We start from the raw sequence: 18,207 nt of genomic DNA on the forward strand, positions 1-18,207 counted from the left end.
CAGCAGGCATATCTGGAGCAGAATTTAAAAGCTTTTGTAAATAAAAAGTGAGTGTGAGTGAGTTAGTCTGAACCTCATAAATCCACATAAAAAAAACAACAACCCAGAACCACCAGTTTTAAGTCTGGGCTCTGATTCTCTTCATTTGAAATCAGAGGGTTGTGCAACAGTGACACTGACCCCCATTTATAAGTTGCGAGTAATTTAACCTCTTGATGATCATAGAGGTACTAAAGCCGTTCCATCATGGTCCTCCGCTGAAACTCAGCCAGAGCAGGCTGGCAGCAGCACAGACAGCTGATCCAATAAAGTCATGTTAATAAAATCAATGATGATGAGATCAGGTTTACTGGGAGAAAGGCAGACGAGCAGTCAGGCAGGAAACAGACCATAAGTAACAACATAGAAGGTAGAGAAAGAGAAAGTAGATGATAAAGCACACGTCACAGTTAATAAGAAACACGGAGATAAAACATGGAAATATAAAAGTGCAACTGGATAGATAAAGAAAGTGCAGGAGTTATGGTTGCAGTAACAGTTTAAGAACACATGCAGGCACAGTTCAGAGGATTCTGATTCTCGCTGTGAGCAGAAAAGCATAAAGCTCCCCCCTCAGTTTGGAGGGTTTTATTCCAGCAGAGGCCGAGAAACTCAAAGCTTTTTTTTACCATTTCGGTCCAAACGTGGGCAGCAGACAAGTGCACTTAAAAGGACACTGACCGTAGGTGTGAATGTGTGAGTATTGGTTGTTCATTTCTCTATGATGGACCTGTGAGGGACTGTGATCTGTCCAGGCTGCACACAACCATCATTCATTCATGTCCACAGACATGAAGAATCACCACATCACAGCTGCTCAATTCTGCCCCCTGTAGCTAAACCTAGAGCTCATGTCAATGATATGACCTTGTATTGATTTTAAGTTTATTTTATACTGGCATAGAAATTGAGCTGCAATACTTAGTGTGCATCAATAGAGGGCACTATAAGTGTGCAAGTGGAAAGTGGAAGGGAGGTGCCCCCAACACACACACACACACACACACACACACACACAAACTGATCGGCCACGAAAATATTTCATTAAATATCTTTTTTGTTTTTATTCCATCAAGAAGTTACAAAATGTTTTCATTTTGTAAAGCGGCCTCAACAAAGTGAAACATGTCCTCTGACATAAATGGATGTGTTTTATGTACAGTTGGGAAAATGAAATCTAAATGTGCAGCTGCATGTAAACACAACACTACAGTGAGTGAGTGAGTGAGTGAGTGAGTGAGTGAGAGTTAGTCATACTCAGAGTTAGTCACACTCAGGGTTATTCACACTCAGTTAGTCACACTCAGAGTTAGTCACACAGACAGTTAGTCACACAGCGAGTTAGTCATACTCAGAGTTAGTCACACTGGGAGTTAGTCACACTGAGAGTTAGTCACACTCAGAGTTAGTCACACTCGGAGTTAGTCACACTGAGTTAGTCAAATTCAGAGTTAGTCACACTCAGTTAGTCACATTCAGAGTTAGTCACACAGAGAGTGAGTCACATACAGTTAGTCATACTCAGAGTTAGTCACACTGAGAGTTAGTCATACTCAGAGTTAGTCACACTCAGTTAGTCACACTCAGAGTTAGTTACACTGAGAGTTAGTCACACTCAGAGTCAGTCATACTCAAAGTTAGTCACACTCAGAGTTAGTTATACTCAGCGTAGTCAAATTCAGAGTTAGTCACACTCAGAGTTAGTTATACTCAGCGTTAGTCAAATTCAGAGTTAGTCACACTCAGTCACATTCAGAGTTAGTCACACAGAGAGTGAGTCACATACAGAGTAAGTCACACTCAGAGCTAATCACACTGAAAGTTATTCACACTGAGAGTTAGTCACACTCAGTAAGTCACACTCAGAGTTAGTCATACTCAGAGTTAGTCACACTCAGAGTTAGTTGTACTCAGCGTTTGTCAAATTCAGAGTTAGTCACACTCAGAGTTAGTTATACTCAGCGTTAGTCAAATTCAGAGTTAGTCACACTCGGAGTTAGTCACACTCAGCGTTAGTCAAATTCAGAGTTAGTCACACTCAGAGTTAGTTATACTCAGCGTAGTCAAATTCAGAGTTAGTCACACTCAGAGTTAGTTATACTCAGCGTAGTCAAATTCAGAGTTAGTCACACTCAGAGTTAGTTATACTCAGCGTTAGTCAAATTCAGAGTTAGTCACACTCAGTAACATTCAGAGTTAGTCACACAGAGAGTGAGTCACATACAGAGTAAGTCATACTCAGAGTTAGTCACACTGAGAGTTAGTCACACTCAGTCACATTCAGAGTTAGTCACACAGAGAGTGAGTCACATACAGAGTTAGTCATACTCAGAGTTAGTCACATTGAGAGTTAGTCACACTCAGAGTTAGTCACACTCAGAGTTAGTCAAACTCAGAGTTAGTCAAATTCAGAGTTAGTCACACTCAGAGTTAGTCACACTGAGAGTTAGTCACACTGAGAGTTAGTCACACTCAGAGTTAGTCAAACTCAGAGTTAGTCAAATTCAGAGTTAGTCACACTCAGAGTTAGTCACACTGAGAGTTAGTCACACTCAGAGTTAGTTATACTCAGAGTTACTCAAATTTACGGTTACTCAAATTCAGAGTTAGTCATACTCAGAGTTAGTCACACTGTGAGTTAGTCATACTCAGAGTTAGTCACACTGAGAGTTAGTCATAGTCATACTCAGAGTTAGTCATAGTCAGAGTTAGTCATAGTCAGTCATACTCAGAGTTAGTCACACTCAGTTAGTCATACTCAGAGTTAGTCACACTGAGAGTGAGTCATACTCAGAGTTAGTCACACTCAGTTAGTCATACTCAGAGTTAGTCACACTGAGAGTGAGTCATACTCAGAGTTAGTCACACCGAGTCAACAGTCGGACACTCGGCAGCAGCAGTCAGACACTTAGCAGCAGCAGTCAGACACTTAGCAGCAGCAGCAGCAGTCAGACACTTAGCAGCAGCAGCAGCAGCAGCAGTCAGACCCTCATCAACAGCAGCAGCAGCAGCATACAGACTTTTCGTCCCATTCAAATGACACCTGGTGAAGTTTGAAAACATGACGAGCAGGATTTTAATTAGGTGCAATTAGAGATGTAAGCATGCAGAGAGATGGATTCACTCCCTGCTCTTTACTCTCAGGGAGACAGAGGGAGAGAAAGGACATGTGCTAATTAGGCCAGAGGCCACTTTTATTCATGTGACCTGTGGAGACCTCAAGCAAGCTGTTTAATGTCACTGCTCTGACGATCACAATGACTGTGTTTGAATGAGCGCTGCATGTTGACATCAACACACACCATTCATTCACAGCTGTGAGCCATGAAACACACACACACACACACTAAATACAGGTGACCAGCACACAACCAGCAGGAGCAGGAGGAGTGGGAGGAGGAGGAGGAGGAGGAGCAATAATTGAACATATAAATGTGTATAAAACACAGTAAAGGAACTCATGAATGTAACTTTGCAATTACAATAACATTTATATTTTCTGTTACTTCAGAGAACAATAAGAGAAAATTCATTTTGTTTTCTGACACAGTTCCAAAACTTTCTAGAAAAAAACAAAATAAAAGCACACAACTAGAAAAACAGGTCATGTTATTTGTCTGTAGTTTGTAATCTGACTGTAATTTCTTATTTTAATATTAATGCTATTTGCAGTCATTTTATTTTATAGATACATTATTATTAGTGATATATCCAAGAAATCTTTCTAATCCAGAAATTTATCATAAATGATTCCAAGAGAAAAACATGAAAATAAGTATTTTTTATGTATCTTGTTTTACATGTAAAGTCATTGTTGTTTGTCATTGTAGGCTTTTACTAAAGTTAAAGTTTGGCTGGACCTGGTTCTTCAGGTCGATCCCAGGCCTGCTGCTCTGCAGACCAGGCCTGAACCAGCACCAGTTTCAGACTGGGCTTGTGATTTGTGCCCAGTGAGGACAGAGCTTTTTGATGAGAGGCAACAATGTGTGGTCACCTCTGTGTGCGTGTGTGTGTGTGTGTGTGTGTGTGTGTGTCTGATACTATTTCTTTCATTATATGGAAATGAAGCATCCATGTGGATGAGCTCAGTCAGTGGTCTGTGTCTCTGTGGCTCCTGATCCTGTGTGTGGTCTGAACTGAAGACTTTTAACATCAGTAAAGCCTTAACTCTACCTGTTATGTTGCGTACCAGTAAACACTGAAGATAAAATGTATTTGTAAATATAATATAATATAATATATAATATATAATATATAATATATAATATATAATATATAATATATAATATAATATAATTGCTGTGTTTAGTTTTAATTTTACATTATTTTCTGAGTGACTGAATGTTGTGTAATGGTGAAGAAATCATGTTTCATCATATAATGAAACACACACACGCACGTACGTGGTCACGGTCTGTCCTCACACCGTCTCACCGCAATATTATATTCAATATATCCAAATTACATGTGGATATAGATTCACCATATAAACCGAACAATTGAGCCTTTATTTTTTAAATTGTTATTAAAATAATGACCTGTTATATTTTTCTAAAATGACTGTACTCCGTGTCTTTGTATGTGTGTGTGTGCGCGCGTTCTTGCTCTCACGGGATTTGAAAGTATTGTTGTTGTTTGGTCACATCACAATGTTATATATATATATTTTTTTTTTACACATTGTTATAATATAAAAACTTATCATATACGAATACATGATTAAATAGGTCTCGTATTTGTTTCTGCTTGTATAATAATAATAATAATAATAATAATAATAATAGTAATAATAGTAACAATATTATTATAATAAACAATATTATTATTTTTGTTATTATTATTATTATCGAGTTCGCCGTGACAATAAAACCGCGGAGCGTTGAATGAAAGCAGATGAAAACGACTTGTTGTTCTTGAAGAGTTCACTGTTGTCTCGTGTGATTCTCACACTGAGTTTTATCGTTCGTTTATTTCACAGAGATAATACACGCGCGGGTTTAGGCCGCCTATATTTATGCCGCACTGTGTGTGTGTGTGTGTGTGTGTGTGTGCGTGTGTGTGCGCGCGTGTGCGTGCGTGAGTGAGTGAGTGTGAGAGGATGAGCCGCTAAGTGTTTGTGGACGCTATGAACTCTACCTGTTATGTTACGCGGTGTAATTCTATTGCATAATATTTATTAAATGATTCCTATTTTTTTATTTATATTTTTTATCTCTCCAAAGTTTTAATTGAATCGAAATTCAAATACAAATTCACTGTCGTTTTTTCATGACTTCCACAGCCATAGAATAATATGGAAAATCTTACATTTCAATGGAAATTCAATTGAGCCGCTTTGAAATAGCGGCAGCAGAAAATTAATAAAATGTATTGCTATCATTATTCTTATTAATAACAACAATAATGATAATAATAATAATAATAATAATAATAATAGTAATGATATAATAATAATGATAGCAATACATTTGACTTATAAAGGAATTCAAACACTTAAATGTTGTGTCTACATTTACAGCAGGACGGTTAGTGATGTCTCATATTTACTGTAAAGACATTTACAAAAGCAACAATGAATTCTCAATGTGACTGAAAAGTCGAGCGCGCGATGTCTCTCTGATTTCCGAGCCTCCCGCCGTCACTTGAACGACTCGTTTCCATGGCAACACAGACACGCACAAAGCGGGGAGAGGTGCGGAAGGACGAATGTTTTGTGGTTGTCTGGTTTGTGCAGGTTCATATTTAAAGGAGGCAGCAATGAGACATTAAAACATCAAAGAAGAAGAAGTTTGTGGATCAAAGTCATGAAAGAAACACACTTTGAAGAAGCTGCTTTAAGGTGAAGCTAAAGGTTAAAAACAACAACAAGCAGAAAACAGCAACAAGAATGTCTTCTCGCGAGTTTCTGAGGCGTCTCTCTGAAGAGGAGCGAGAGTTGTATGAAAACAAAGTAGCAGCTGCAGAGTTTTACCGACTCAACAGAATCCCCGAGGAGATCGAGAAAGTTCTGAATCAGCTGTTCCTGCTGCAGCCCGCAGACATTCATGGATACATGGTAAGAACACGTCCTCATCCTCCTGTTACTGCTGCTGTTACTGTTACTGCTGCTGCTGCTGTTACCGCTGCTGCTGCTGCTGCTGTTACTGCTGCTGCTGATGTTACTACTGCTGCTGCTGCTGTTACTGCTGCTGCTGCTGTTACTACTGCTGCTGTTACTGCTGCTGCTGCTGCTGTTACTACTGCTGCTGTTACTCCTGCTGCTGCTGCTGTTACTGCTGCTGCTGATGTTACTGCTGCTGCTGATGTTACTACTGCTGCTGCTGATGTTACTACTTTGGTCTTTTTGGTAGTGACTTCCAGTTGGTACTCACTAGAGGAGCTCTCTGTAGAGTCCAGCAGTTCCTGGAGTCCTTCTGGTGAGGTAGCTATCAGCGCTATGTCATCGGCAAAGCGGAGGTTGTTTAAAATCCTGCTGCTTACATGGACTCCAATCATGGGCTGAGTCCCTCATTACTGCAGAATGAAGTTGACAACAAGCAGCCTTGTCTGTTAGGTCATCTTCACTGTCACTGCTGCTTGCTGGTCTCTGTACAGATTCCTTAACAATTTGACCAAACGCCCTGAGATTCCTTTTGTTTCCATCACCTTCCATAACTGAGTTAACATGTGGCTCTGAGGTGTACTGCAGGTATAAATCAAGTAAAAGGCTGGAAAAACTTTTATGTGGCAACCTCCAAAGAATGTGAATGTGGGAGTCTTTGAGTCCTTCATTGATTGTTTTTTTTTGTTTTTTTTGGCACTTTAGGCAAATTACTTTGCAAACCTCTCTGCTCCACCAAGGATCAACAGGCTGAAGGGCTGGGAGGTTTATGATACCAGAGGACAACTGTCCGTTGAGGTGGAGGTCTTCTGCATCATCCAAAACAAAGAACAGGTAAAAATCCATGTGCCATGTTTTGCCTTGCTTCAGACTTGTCATGTGTGATATCATTTCAGCTGCTAACGCCGTAGTTGTCTCAACAGCCTGGACTGTGACTGACATTGACTGATATTAACTTCAGCGTGAACAAGACTCTTATTCATTATCTATCTCTTTCCACTGCAGTCTCCACCGCGCCCTCTTCCACTGCTTACAGGAAGTCCAATCCTGGCTCTCCTCTAACCTCCTCAAATTTAACAACAATCAAACTCAGGTCCTACTCATTGCTACCACACTTGTGCGCTTTCCTTCACTGCCCACATCAGTAACATCTCGGTCTGCAATAGCAGTCGTCTCCACCCCTCAGTCACCAGTGTTTGGAATAACGCCGCTTAAAAGAACGACGTTAGGTAACGGCGTTATTTTTTCAGTAACGGGGTAATCTAACTAATTACTTTTCCCGTCGTTACAACGCCGTTAACGTTACTGGACGTTAATTGCGGTGCGTTATATGCATTGATTGAATAAACTGTGTAATCCCAATGCACCCCTGGCTCACAGCTAGTGAGGAGGCGGGTTAATAACGAGGTAAGCGATTATGATTGACCAAGGCAGAGTCACGTTTCACGCATTCCAGCATAAGCGCCCCACACACACACACACACACACACACACAACAGCTAAACAGAGAATCAATGAAGCAGCAGAGATGGCGAGTCAGGACTCCGATGTAAAGATGGCATTTTCAAAGTGGCGATAAAAAATCACTTCTTCAAGTTCATTGTGATCAAAAATCCAAATTCTTTGACATATAGCAACTTTTTTTTAACAGTAACACAAATAGTTACTTTCCCTGGTAACAAGTTACTTTTATTATAGAGTAATTCAGTTACTAACTCAGTTACTTTTTGGAAGTAGTGAGTAACTATAACTAATTACTTTTTTAAAGTAACGTTCCCAACACTGTCAGTCACACACACACAGCACCGCCATCCTTGTCCGTCCCGACTTGATGACTGCAACTCTCTCCTCTTTGGTCTCCAAGTGGTCCAAATCTCAGTAGAACCTCCTCCATAGAGCACGTGATCACCCCCGTCACAAACTGAATCTAGATCCTTCTCACCCTCAAAACTCTCCACAATCTTTCCCCCTCCGACCTTTCTGACCTCCTTCATCCTCACACTCCCTAAACTCCATAAAAATGTATCTTTTAGCGACAAACACATTCTTAAATGATGAAAATAAACTAAAGCAGATGTAGATTTAATGAGATCAGTCCCCAGCAGCAGCCATGTGTTGAGTGAGGGCGATCAGTCAAGCCGAGTGACACTCAGTCAAAACTCAAGCCTGACTCAGGGCTTTACCATTCCAAAGCAAACCATGATGGAAACACAGCAGGAGGCACTCAGGTTGCTCCTTGGTGTCAGGAGCACAACACTGTCAGATCTCTTCCAGCACCTTTAGTTTCCTGTGAGTTTAAGCTTTGATCAGGGAACAAAGACTCTTGGATTTACATTGTTAGTGTAATGATAAGAATGAACAGGTGAATGCTCATCGTTGATGTCGTGCTCCTCCCTCTCAGAGCATGTGCTCAGCTTCTGTCTCGAGCTGCTTTGGGCTAAAGGAGACTTCAGAGGACTGGAGAGCAAAGGCTGACCACGTGATGACTGCTGTTCAGTGGATCAAGGAACCTCTGAACTGCATGCTGAAGGACCAGAACCCCTGTGACCAGTCACAAGTGGACCAGACACTCAGGTACTGCTCAAAAGCTTCTCTACAGGGATGCATCTTTTGGAGGTTGTGCAATGAAAAAGATCCTGATTGAATTACAAACCCTAACTGGGTCATTTTCAGGGGATTGGTTTGTTGATCGGGATCTGGAGGATCTTCTCGGAGACTTAAAGTATATACTTTATTCTGCTTTTGTGAATCTTCTGTAACCGCACAGCAATTTCATCAAAGCACGCTACCAGGAGGAGGAGGACAGACAGAAGAAGAAGAAGAAAGAGGAGGAGGAGGAGAAGGAGGAGTGTGGTTCAGCCAGCAGCTCAGAGGTGCTGTTTCCTCCTTCACCACCTGCTGCACCAGCTAAAGACAAAAAGAGTGCTGACAAGGGTACAGTGCAAAGTTTGCTTTTAATATCAATTCTCCAGGTGACATGGTGGTGCGCTGGTTTGCACTGGTGCCTCACAGCACAAAGGTTCCCAGTTCAAACCTTTGTTTAACCCAGAGCTTTGTGACGTGTGTGTGTGTTTTCTCTCAGAACTCATTTAGGTTAGAGGAAGTGGAAACTCTAAAGTGACAGTGATGATGTGTGTTGTGTCTGTAGATCAGTGACGTGTTCAGGAAGTACCTGAGATCCAGCTCTGACACAAATATGGCAGTATTATTATTTTTAGATACATCCACATTACTCCAATTTCATTTCAATAAATGCATCAATCCTGCTCCAGATGTGGTTGCCATCCACATTATTATTGCTGTGTTTTATTTTTGAAAGCCCTGGGGGAAAGGTTGGACAATCAGCAGGAAAATAAGAGAATAAAAAACATGATTTTCCAATGATTTCATGCACATCTGGATGTGACTAAAAAGTAAATAAAAACACGAGATGATGAGTGAGGGGTGATCATGTCAGCTGTGTGAGATAAAGGATCAATTCTAGAAGGTGAAATTATCTTTACAGATGATTAATCTTTATCATTCTAAAACCTTCTAAGACCTCTGTCACTGATGTTGTTTCAGGTAAAAAGAGCAGTGTTGTAGAGAAGCCGTTGCCTCCAGCTGAACCACCGGAGCCAGTTCTTCCTGGGAGTTTGGCCATCGGGTCACTTTCTCTGGCTGTTGCCAAAACTGGGGCCAAAATAAAAGACGTCCCTCTCTACAGATATATAGCAGCTCTGAGGGAGCCAGAGGTTAGATCACACACATTCACACATTCATGCCAACACTACACACACACTGACAGTAACATAAAACCTGCTTCAGTCTCCAGCTCAGTTTCACATCCCCACCTGCTTGGTGACTCTGCTGAGCTGTGGGAAGACGTCTCCTGGAAAACTGAGTTTAATGGAGGAAGTCATTCTGATTCCAAAAGTGGGACAACGAGTCAAACAGGTATGAATATGTATTTATGGAGGTCGGGTGCAGTGTGCAGTGTGAGTTGGGTCGAAGGTGAGGACCATGACAGTCCAACCCTTGGCTGCAGAAGCTGGTTCTAGGGACGTGGAATGTCACCTCTCTGGTGGGTAAGGAGCCTGAGCTGGTGCACGAGGTTCCGACTAGATATAGTCAGGCTCGCCTCAACACACAGCTTGGGCTTTGGAACCAGCATCCTTGAGAGGGGTTGGACTCTTTTCCACTCTGGAGTTGCCCTTGGAGAGAGGCGCAGAGTGGGTGTGGGCATACTCATTGCCCTCCGGCTCAGGGCCTGTACATTGGGGTTCACCCCGGTAGATGAGAGGGTAGCCTCCCTCCGTGTTCGGGTGGGGGGATGGGTGCTCACTGTTGTTTGTGCCTGTGCACAGAACAGCTGAGTACCCACCCTTTTTGGAGTCCCTGGAGGGGGTACTAGAAAGTGCTCCTGCTGGGGATTCCCTTGTTCTGCCGGGGGACTTCAATGCTTATGTGGGCAATGACAGTGAGACACCGGTTCTGTTCATACCCTTTATGGACAGAATTTATAGACGCAGTCAGGGCGTTGAGGGAGTCCACTTTGGTGGGCTCAGGATTGGGTCTCTGCTTTTTGCAGATGATGTGGTCCTGTTTGCTTCATTGGGCCGTGATCTCAACTCTCACTGGAGTGGTTTGCTCAGTCAGCACCTCCAAATCAGAGACCGTGGTCCGCAACCGGAAAAGGGTGGAGTGCCCTTTTTGGGTCGGGGGGTGAGGTCCTGCCCCAAGTGGAGGAGATAAAGTATCTCCGGGGCTTGTTCACGAGCGGGAGATCGACAGACGGATTGGTGCGGCATCTGCAGTATTGTGGGCTCTGCATCGGTCTGTCTTGGTGAAGAATTTACCGGTCGACCTACGTTCCTATCCTCACCTATGGTCACGAGCTGTGGTTAGTGACTGAAAGAACGAGATCGCGGATACAAGCGGCCGAAATGGGTTTCCTCCGCAGGGTGTCTGGGCTCTCCCTTAGAGATAGGGTGAGAAGCTCGGTCAACCGGGAGAGGCTCAGAGTAGAGCTGCACGAGATGAGGTGGCTCGGGCACCTGGTTAGGACGCCTCCTGGACGCCTCCCTGGTGAGGTGTTCCGGGCAGTTCATCATACTGTAATTGTGACACGATCAGTGTTTACTGATGAGGCTTTAAAGTATGAAAGTGACTCTATGTAGATCAATAAGTGAAGACATGTTTGAGTTTTCCTTCACTTCTCTGTAGTAATAAGTTGACGTCTGTGTTCATCAGTCTTTGATCCATTTCTGAAATGTCGGTCGCTGACAGTGATTTGAATAAAGTCGATTGCCTCCTTTGTTGTTGCTATAATGTGATCGCTAAGGCAACTGCGTTTGTCTGTTCTCACTTTTCTCCGGAGCTTTCATGAAACATGCTGACCTGTAAACTTCTTCCACAGATCATCACAATGACCTCTGAGTTGCAGAAGGAGATGATGAGAATAATGAACACTTCAACTAAAGCCGGGGTGAGGGACGTCGCTGTTTATTCACTGTCGCAGAGAAGGAATAAAGAGTTCATGCAAGAATTATGGCAGATCAGAAAAAAACAAAATGAATGGTGGAGGCAGGACTGAAAGCTTTTCTGAAAGATTAAATATACAAAGAAGGTTATTATGTCTCTGTGAGCTCTCAGGTTGAAATTAACTCAGGTATGTAGGCGTGGAAAAGCTTTACCTTCACACAGATTTGTCTCTGCCATTGTTCCATGACCTCATCACACAAACACAATCACACACAAATCCTTTAATAACCTTGAAATTCCATCTAATGTCGTGCACATGTAGTTTTTGTTGTTGTACTTGTTACAGTGTGATGTCTGTTGTTCTCAAGGCCGCTCACGTTGCTCTGCATGAGAGTGGAGCACCGGCTGTGAGCTTCGAGAGACCCGAGCAGCCTCTGGAGCTCATCGCTGAAGCCTGTGCTAACCTTGGACTGGAGCTGGGTAAAGACTTCCATTTAGCAGTGAACTGCGCTGCTCGTCACCTCGTGGACTATGTACGTGGTAGTCAGCAGAACACTGCTACAGTACAGAGAGGAGAAAAGGAAACTACATTTGCTTTTCTTGTCTTCCTCTTCAGTCTAAAGGGAAGTATGAAGTGTCAGCAGGAGTTTTAAAGTCTCCAGATGAATTAGTGGACATGTACCACACGCTCATCAGCAAAAACCCAGCTGTGGTGGCTTTAATCGACCCCATCAGGAAAGAGGTGAGTTTGTAACGTCAATGTTTGGTCAAAATAGATGGGACTGTATATATACATACATATATACATAAATGTATGTATATATACATATATATATATACGTATAAATGCGTTATCAGACATCAACAAACAAGATCCCCTGGTATGACCAATGACTGAAACGGGAGGCTGTGAATAGGCTTCCACAATGATTCATTTTTAGGTTTAAATACTTAAAGAAATGTATTTCTTCATCTGCTGTGATATGAAAAAGATGATGTTCATCTCACTACAGAACTACAGAAGAGACTGAATGACCTCTGTGTTCACACCCACACTGGACTCTGACCTGGTGCCAAACTCTCAATGAAATGAGAGATTGTTTTGTGTACATGAGCACACACACACACACAGATATTGATGCGTCAACACATTGCCGTTTCTATTACTGCTCTAAAGAAACCAATCAGCTTTGAGATTCTCTGATCATTCCCAGAGCTCTGCACAGACGTTTGGCCTGTGACACAACTGTGACACAAATGACGCAGCGCGATGTGTAAATTCCCGCTCAGTGTGAGCGCAGCATGAGAGGTCACTGAACACACTCAAACAGCTGCAATTGTGAAATATTAAACTTTCCAAGCAACAGTGTGACTGTCAGCCAATCACCACATTATGCAAACCAGTCAAATGAGACTAAACCATAGACTTTGACTTTTGTTTTTATCCTCAGGACAAAGATCAGTGGGAGAAGCTGAGAAACGTCATAGGAAACACGTGTTCACTGCTCTGCGACACCACGTATGAGTCAAAGGCTCCGCCCCCTCCTGGAGTCACAGGGCACATATTAAAACACGTCCACGACATAACAGTCAGCGACTTGGTCCGCATCACTTCAGAGCGCCGAGGTAACACGTGACAGAATCACAGTGAATCATAGAAGATGTTTGAAAATCATTACACTCTGTGTGTGTGTGTGTGTGTGTGTGGCGACCTGCAGGTTCAGTGTTGATGGGACCAGCGCGCTGTGAGCCCTGCAGCAGCAGCAGCAGCAGCAGCAGCAGCAGCAGCAGCACTGACTCTCTGTCAGACATAGTAAGTGTGTGTGTGTGTGTTTCATGAACTGATCAGAGGTCAGCTCTCTCATGACTCATGTTACAGTGTTACAGTAGAACGCTTGTTAAACTCTGCTAATATTGACACGTGTATGAAGAACACAAGCTCTCTCTCTTTGTTAAATGGTTCCAATAGCAACAGAACACAGATCTTCTCCTTATTTGTTGTTGGTGGCAGATTCTGGATCTGCGTTCCTTTTGTAGTCAGGGAAGCAGATCATTTCCATTTTCTAATGAAAGTGTAGTGTGTGGACCTCTGTACTGACCTGTGATCAAAGACCAGGTTCACAGTGTGAACATCAGTGTAGGAGATATTTTTGTAGTCGTAGTTTAGGTTCACTGTTGTCTTTTTACTGATGGAACAATTACTGCATTTCATTGTTGTCTGTCTGTCTGTCTGTCCGTCTGTCTGTCTGTCCGTCTGCCTGCAGGCTGTGGGTTTGGGGCTGGACTATGTCAAACTGGGAGGTCTGAGTGGCGCTGAGAGGATGACTAAATACAACCGGCTCATTTCTATAGAAGAGGAACTGGCCCAACAAGGAATCCTGGGTGGGTTTTTTTTTTTACATTCCTCCTCCTCTTCATCGTCTTCTTTTTTTCTTTAAGCTGGACAGAAAAAAGCAGACAAAGAGCGACAGAGAGAAAGAAATGGAACCAAACATGAAGCATCTGTGTGTGAGTGTGTGTTGAACACAGATTACACACAGAAACAAATACTTTCCCATCCATCATGAGGGACACTGCACAGTTATGTGTGTATGTGTGTTGGTGTAATCAGCAGCAGCAGCAGCAGCAGCAGCAGCAGTGACGCGGTTATGTGTTCCAGCTTTTGTCCATTCACTTTCATTCATTTCATTATTTTCTCTTGTTACAGTCTCCAAACAGAAGCACTCCCCTCCACTGCTGCTTGAAAAACTAAAAAAGCAGCAGCAGCAGCAGCAGCAGCAGCCTACAGAGCAGCAGCAGCAGCAGTCTACAGAGCAGCAGCAGCAGCAGAAGAGAGAGCAGTGACGAGGCCTGAGAGGAAAACACAGCCTCTCTCCAGCTTGTGTTTCCACTATTCCTCTATTCAAAGGTCCAGGACATTTAACATTACAATACTTTGTATAAGTGTGTAATTGCTTTAAGTGTCAAACTTATGGACCATGGACCACATGCCACTTAATAACATGTTATTATAAAACTCATGTAATACTTCAATTATACTACATTATTTTTGCTAGCAATACTTTTAGAATAATAATTACTGCATTATTAAATGTAAAATGTAAAAATCAACATGGGACTGAACACTGATTGAACAGGTCAGCGGAGTTAAACAGAGTTAAACGGGGTTAAATGGAGTTAAACTGAGTTAAACAGGGTTAAACTGAGTTAAACAGGGTTAAACTGAGTTAAACAGAGTTAAACAGGGTTAAACTGGGTTAAACAGAGTTAAACGGGGTTAAATTGAGTTAAACTGAGTTAAACAGGGTTAAACTGAGTTAAACAGAGTTAAACTGAGTTAAACAGGGTTAAACTGAGTTAAACAGAGTTAAACTGAGTTAAACAGAGTTAAACGGGGTTAAATGGAGTTAAAATGAGTTAAACAGGGTTAAACTGAGTAAAACAGAGTTAAACAGGGTTAAACTGAGTTAAACAGAGTTAAACTGAGTTAAACAGGGTTAAACTGAGTTAAACAGAGTTAAACTGAGTTAAACAGAGTTAAACTGAGTTAAACTGAGTTAAACAGAGTTAAACTGAGTTAAACAGAGTTAAACTGAGTTAAACAGAGTTAAACAGGGTTAAACAGAATTCAAAAAACATGTTGTTGTGGTGACGGATGAAGACAAAGTCACAACAACACAAAGAAAGTGGGCGTGGTTAAATACATTGAGGAAACAGCAGTGATGAACAACAGTTTAAAGTGAAACAGGTTAGCATGATCCCGTGATCCCATTATTCCAGTGAGCGGAAAAGTAAAGTGCACGAAGACGGGACAAGAAAACTTCAAAATAAGAGGGATTTTCACAATAAAATGACATGGACAAACGGAGCATGGCAGGGATGTTAGAATAGGCTTGATCAAGTGATATTACTTAGAGTCAGCAACAGCAGATATGAGGAAATTATTATTTCACTTTCAACATAAGAATATTGGATTCTGTGCCATGTTCACACACTGAGGAAAATATTAAATTACAGAGACAGACAGACAGACAGACACAGAGACAGAGAGAGAGACAGACAGACAGGCAGAGGAAAACAAGCACTTTTGCATCTATTGGACGATTCTGAAAGTATGTGTGTGTGTGTGTGTGTGTGTGTGTGTGAGTAATAAAAGACACTTGTAATCAAAGGCCTTTGATGATGTCATACGGATCAATTTTTTTTAAGATTTTGGGTCTAGCTATAAAATCAATTAACATTACGTCCTTTATATGAAGTCAAGTGTCCCACATTCACATGTAATATCATTTGTGTCCACAGAATGGAAGTGCAGACATTTTACTTTCAGTGCATGCGAGCGCGAGAGAGAGAGAGAGAGAGACGACAACCTCTAATCAATGAAACACACAGACACACACACTGAGGCTCCTGCAGGGTAATTACCATGTTTGGGGAAAATAAATGAAATGGGTCAAATTAAGTGTTTCCCAGACACACTTAAAGAACCTCCCTAATTGCTGGTCCTGAAGGGACAAAAAAGACAAAAACAGCCAAACATGATGTTGTATGGGCCCAATGATGACAGAGAAGACGCTGACAAAAGGACGTGCTTTTGTGTAATTGCATGTTTTTGCTTGGACCTGTGGCAGCAACACAATCTGTCAATCAACGTCAGCGAGTGGGACAGACGGACGTACGTCCTGAGCTCACTCACACAGTCAGTCTGTCAGTCTGTGTTTCCACACTTGCCAATATGACCAGCAGAGGCCGACAGAGGCCTGCTGTCAGTTATCTCTGACCGCCTTAGACACTAAGGGCTTTTGGGTTTGATGGTGTTTGTTGAAACCGGGTTGGTTTATTGTATGCGGTGCTCACTGGGAGGTGAAAATTCGGCCTATTCCTGTCCAGCGGGGCATAAGACAGGGCTGTCCACTCTCAGTTATTGAGTCCTTGCTGTGCCATGGTCTCCTTGTCCTCTCTGCTGATGCTAATGACAGAAGTATTTTTGTGACGAGCCAGAGGGACGTTGAGCTTCTGCAGGATTCTCGGTCCCTGTATAGAAAAGCCTCGTCAGCACATTTTTGAACTGGTCCAAAAGTGAAGCACTGCTTCTAGGTCAGTGGATCTAGATCAGGCAGCGCCCAGTCTTACACCGTTGTAGCTCAGTACTGCAGGCATGGTCCATTCTACAGACCAAGAGGAACATCAGTGAGTCTCCGGGTATGTGGTTACTTCATCCGGACTAAATCTCTACAGCCTGCCAGTCTGAGAGCCAACCTCAGGGTGGCTGGTTGCACCTGATCAGGATGAATCTGTGGAGACCCTGTGGAGACCCTGTGGAGACCCTGAGACAGACCAGCAACATCACTCAGAGAGTGGTGGAGGAAGTCTGTGCTTCATGCCACAATCATTTCAAGCAGCTGCAAGAGACAAAGACGTCTGTGACCAATGGACTGAGGGCACCAAGTACAGATTTCCCTCCCTGTCAATCACCCCAGCTGTGGGGGAGGAGGTCAGCTGCTGTCCTTCACAACTCCTCACCTACATTTCATGGTGAAGGGAAGAAAGCCATCTAGCAGGTCGGTGTGAAGGTTCTGAACATGAACTCTTTGGCAGGGTTAAAGGAGACGAGGTGGACAGAGTTCTTTGGCCCGGACTCTGAGGTCCCTGAACAACAGCAGACCTCCAGTGGAGGATTGTGCAGGGTGCAATAGAGCACATCTGAATCCAGGGCTGGGGGAGGAGTGTGGGTTCTGTTCCATGTATGTACTGATTGATGGCTTGAAGATGTGGTTACATGGACTTGGGGAGGTTTTTTCACATTCATTGTTTGTGGTTGGACATATTTGTTTAACAAATGATTTTTAACTGATGTTACAAATAAACATTAAATCTTTCTGTGGATTAGCGTAAAATAATCAACTGTCCACTAGATGGCACCAAAGTGCTCACTCTCACTGGAGCTGTTGTGTGAGTATATCGCAATATTTTGCAGTCATAACATCTGATCTTTTCCATCCCTACTACATTATATATAAGAAATTAGATTTAAAAACTTAACACATCTTTAATTTTAAGCATAATTATTTGTGTTATTGCAGAATTTGACCATGTTTATAGTCAATTTCATTGTTTCTAACAGTTTTATTTTACAGTGTAGTTACTGAGAATGAGTCCAGAGGATCTTTCTCCTTTATCTGGATATAAACATTCAAATATTCAGATATTATTATATTGTACAGCCATACAGAAATATTGCACTTTATGTCGATATCAAATGATACAAAAAGGATAACGTGATACGTTTCTCCTGCAACTGTGCACAAGAGACTGGTTTTAATCTCCTCACAGAGCACTTCCTGTTCCTGCTGCTGTGACTTAAATCTGCTGTTAAATCAGGTTAAGAGTGTTTGAAGAGCACTGCTGATGAAACTGCTCTGTTTCTTTGTTCAAGCTGGAAATTGCACCTCAGTGTTTAATGAAGCCTAACGCTTTAATTAAGGGCAGCGGACAATGAGTGACGGACGTTGGCCACAGTTCACGGCTCTCATGTTACACTTGCTCTCTCTCCACCAAGTGTCTGGGAAAAGTGCACAGGTGCCAGGAGGCGGGGCGAGAGCGGG

At 42.5% G+C, this 18,207-nt stretch overlaps 1 protein-coding gene across 1 annotated transcript; it reads left to right on the forward strand.

Annotated features, from left to right (window-relative positions):
• The first annotated feature begins 5,730 nt into the window (after window positions 1–5,730).
• Window positions 5,731–15,744, forward strand: eno4 (enolase 4). The gene is made up of 13 exons (XM_058650865.1): window positions 5,731–6,094; window positions 6,845–6,973; window positions 8,541–8,713; window positions 8,907–9,073; window positions 9,704–9,873; window positions 9,947–10,075; window positions 11,538–11,606; window positions 11,971–12,135; window positions 12,219–12,344; window positions 13,054–13,228; window positions 13,321–13,415; window positions 13,867–13,984; window positions 14,310–15,744. The coding sequence occupies exons 1-13, from the start codon at window positions 5,927–5,929 to the stop codon at window positions 14,444–14,446; spliced, it is 1,821 nt and encodes a 606-aa protein (XP_058506848.1). The 5' UTR covers window positions 5,731–5,926; the 3' UTR covers window positions 14,447–15,744.
• Window positions 15,745–18,207: the final 2,463 nt, after the last annotated feature.

The sequence above is a fragment of the Solea solea genome, chromosome 15 (assembly GCF_958295425.1).
Source record: "Solea solea chromosome 15, fSolSol10.1, whole genome shotgun sequence".
Classification (NCBI taxonomy): domain Eukaryota; kingdom Metazoa; phylum Chordata; class Actinopteri; order Pleuronectiformes; family Soleidae; genus Solea; species Solea solea.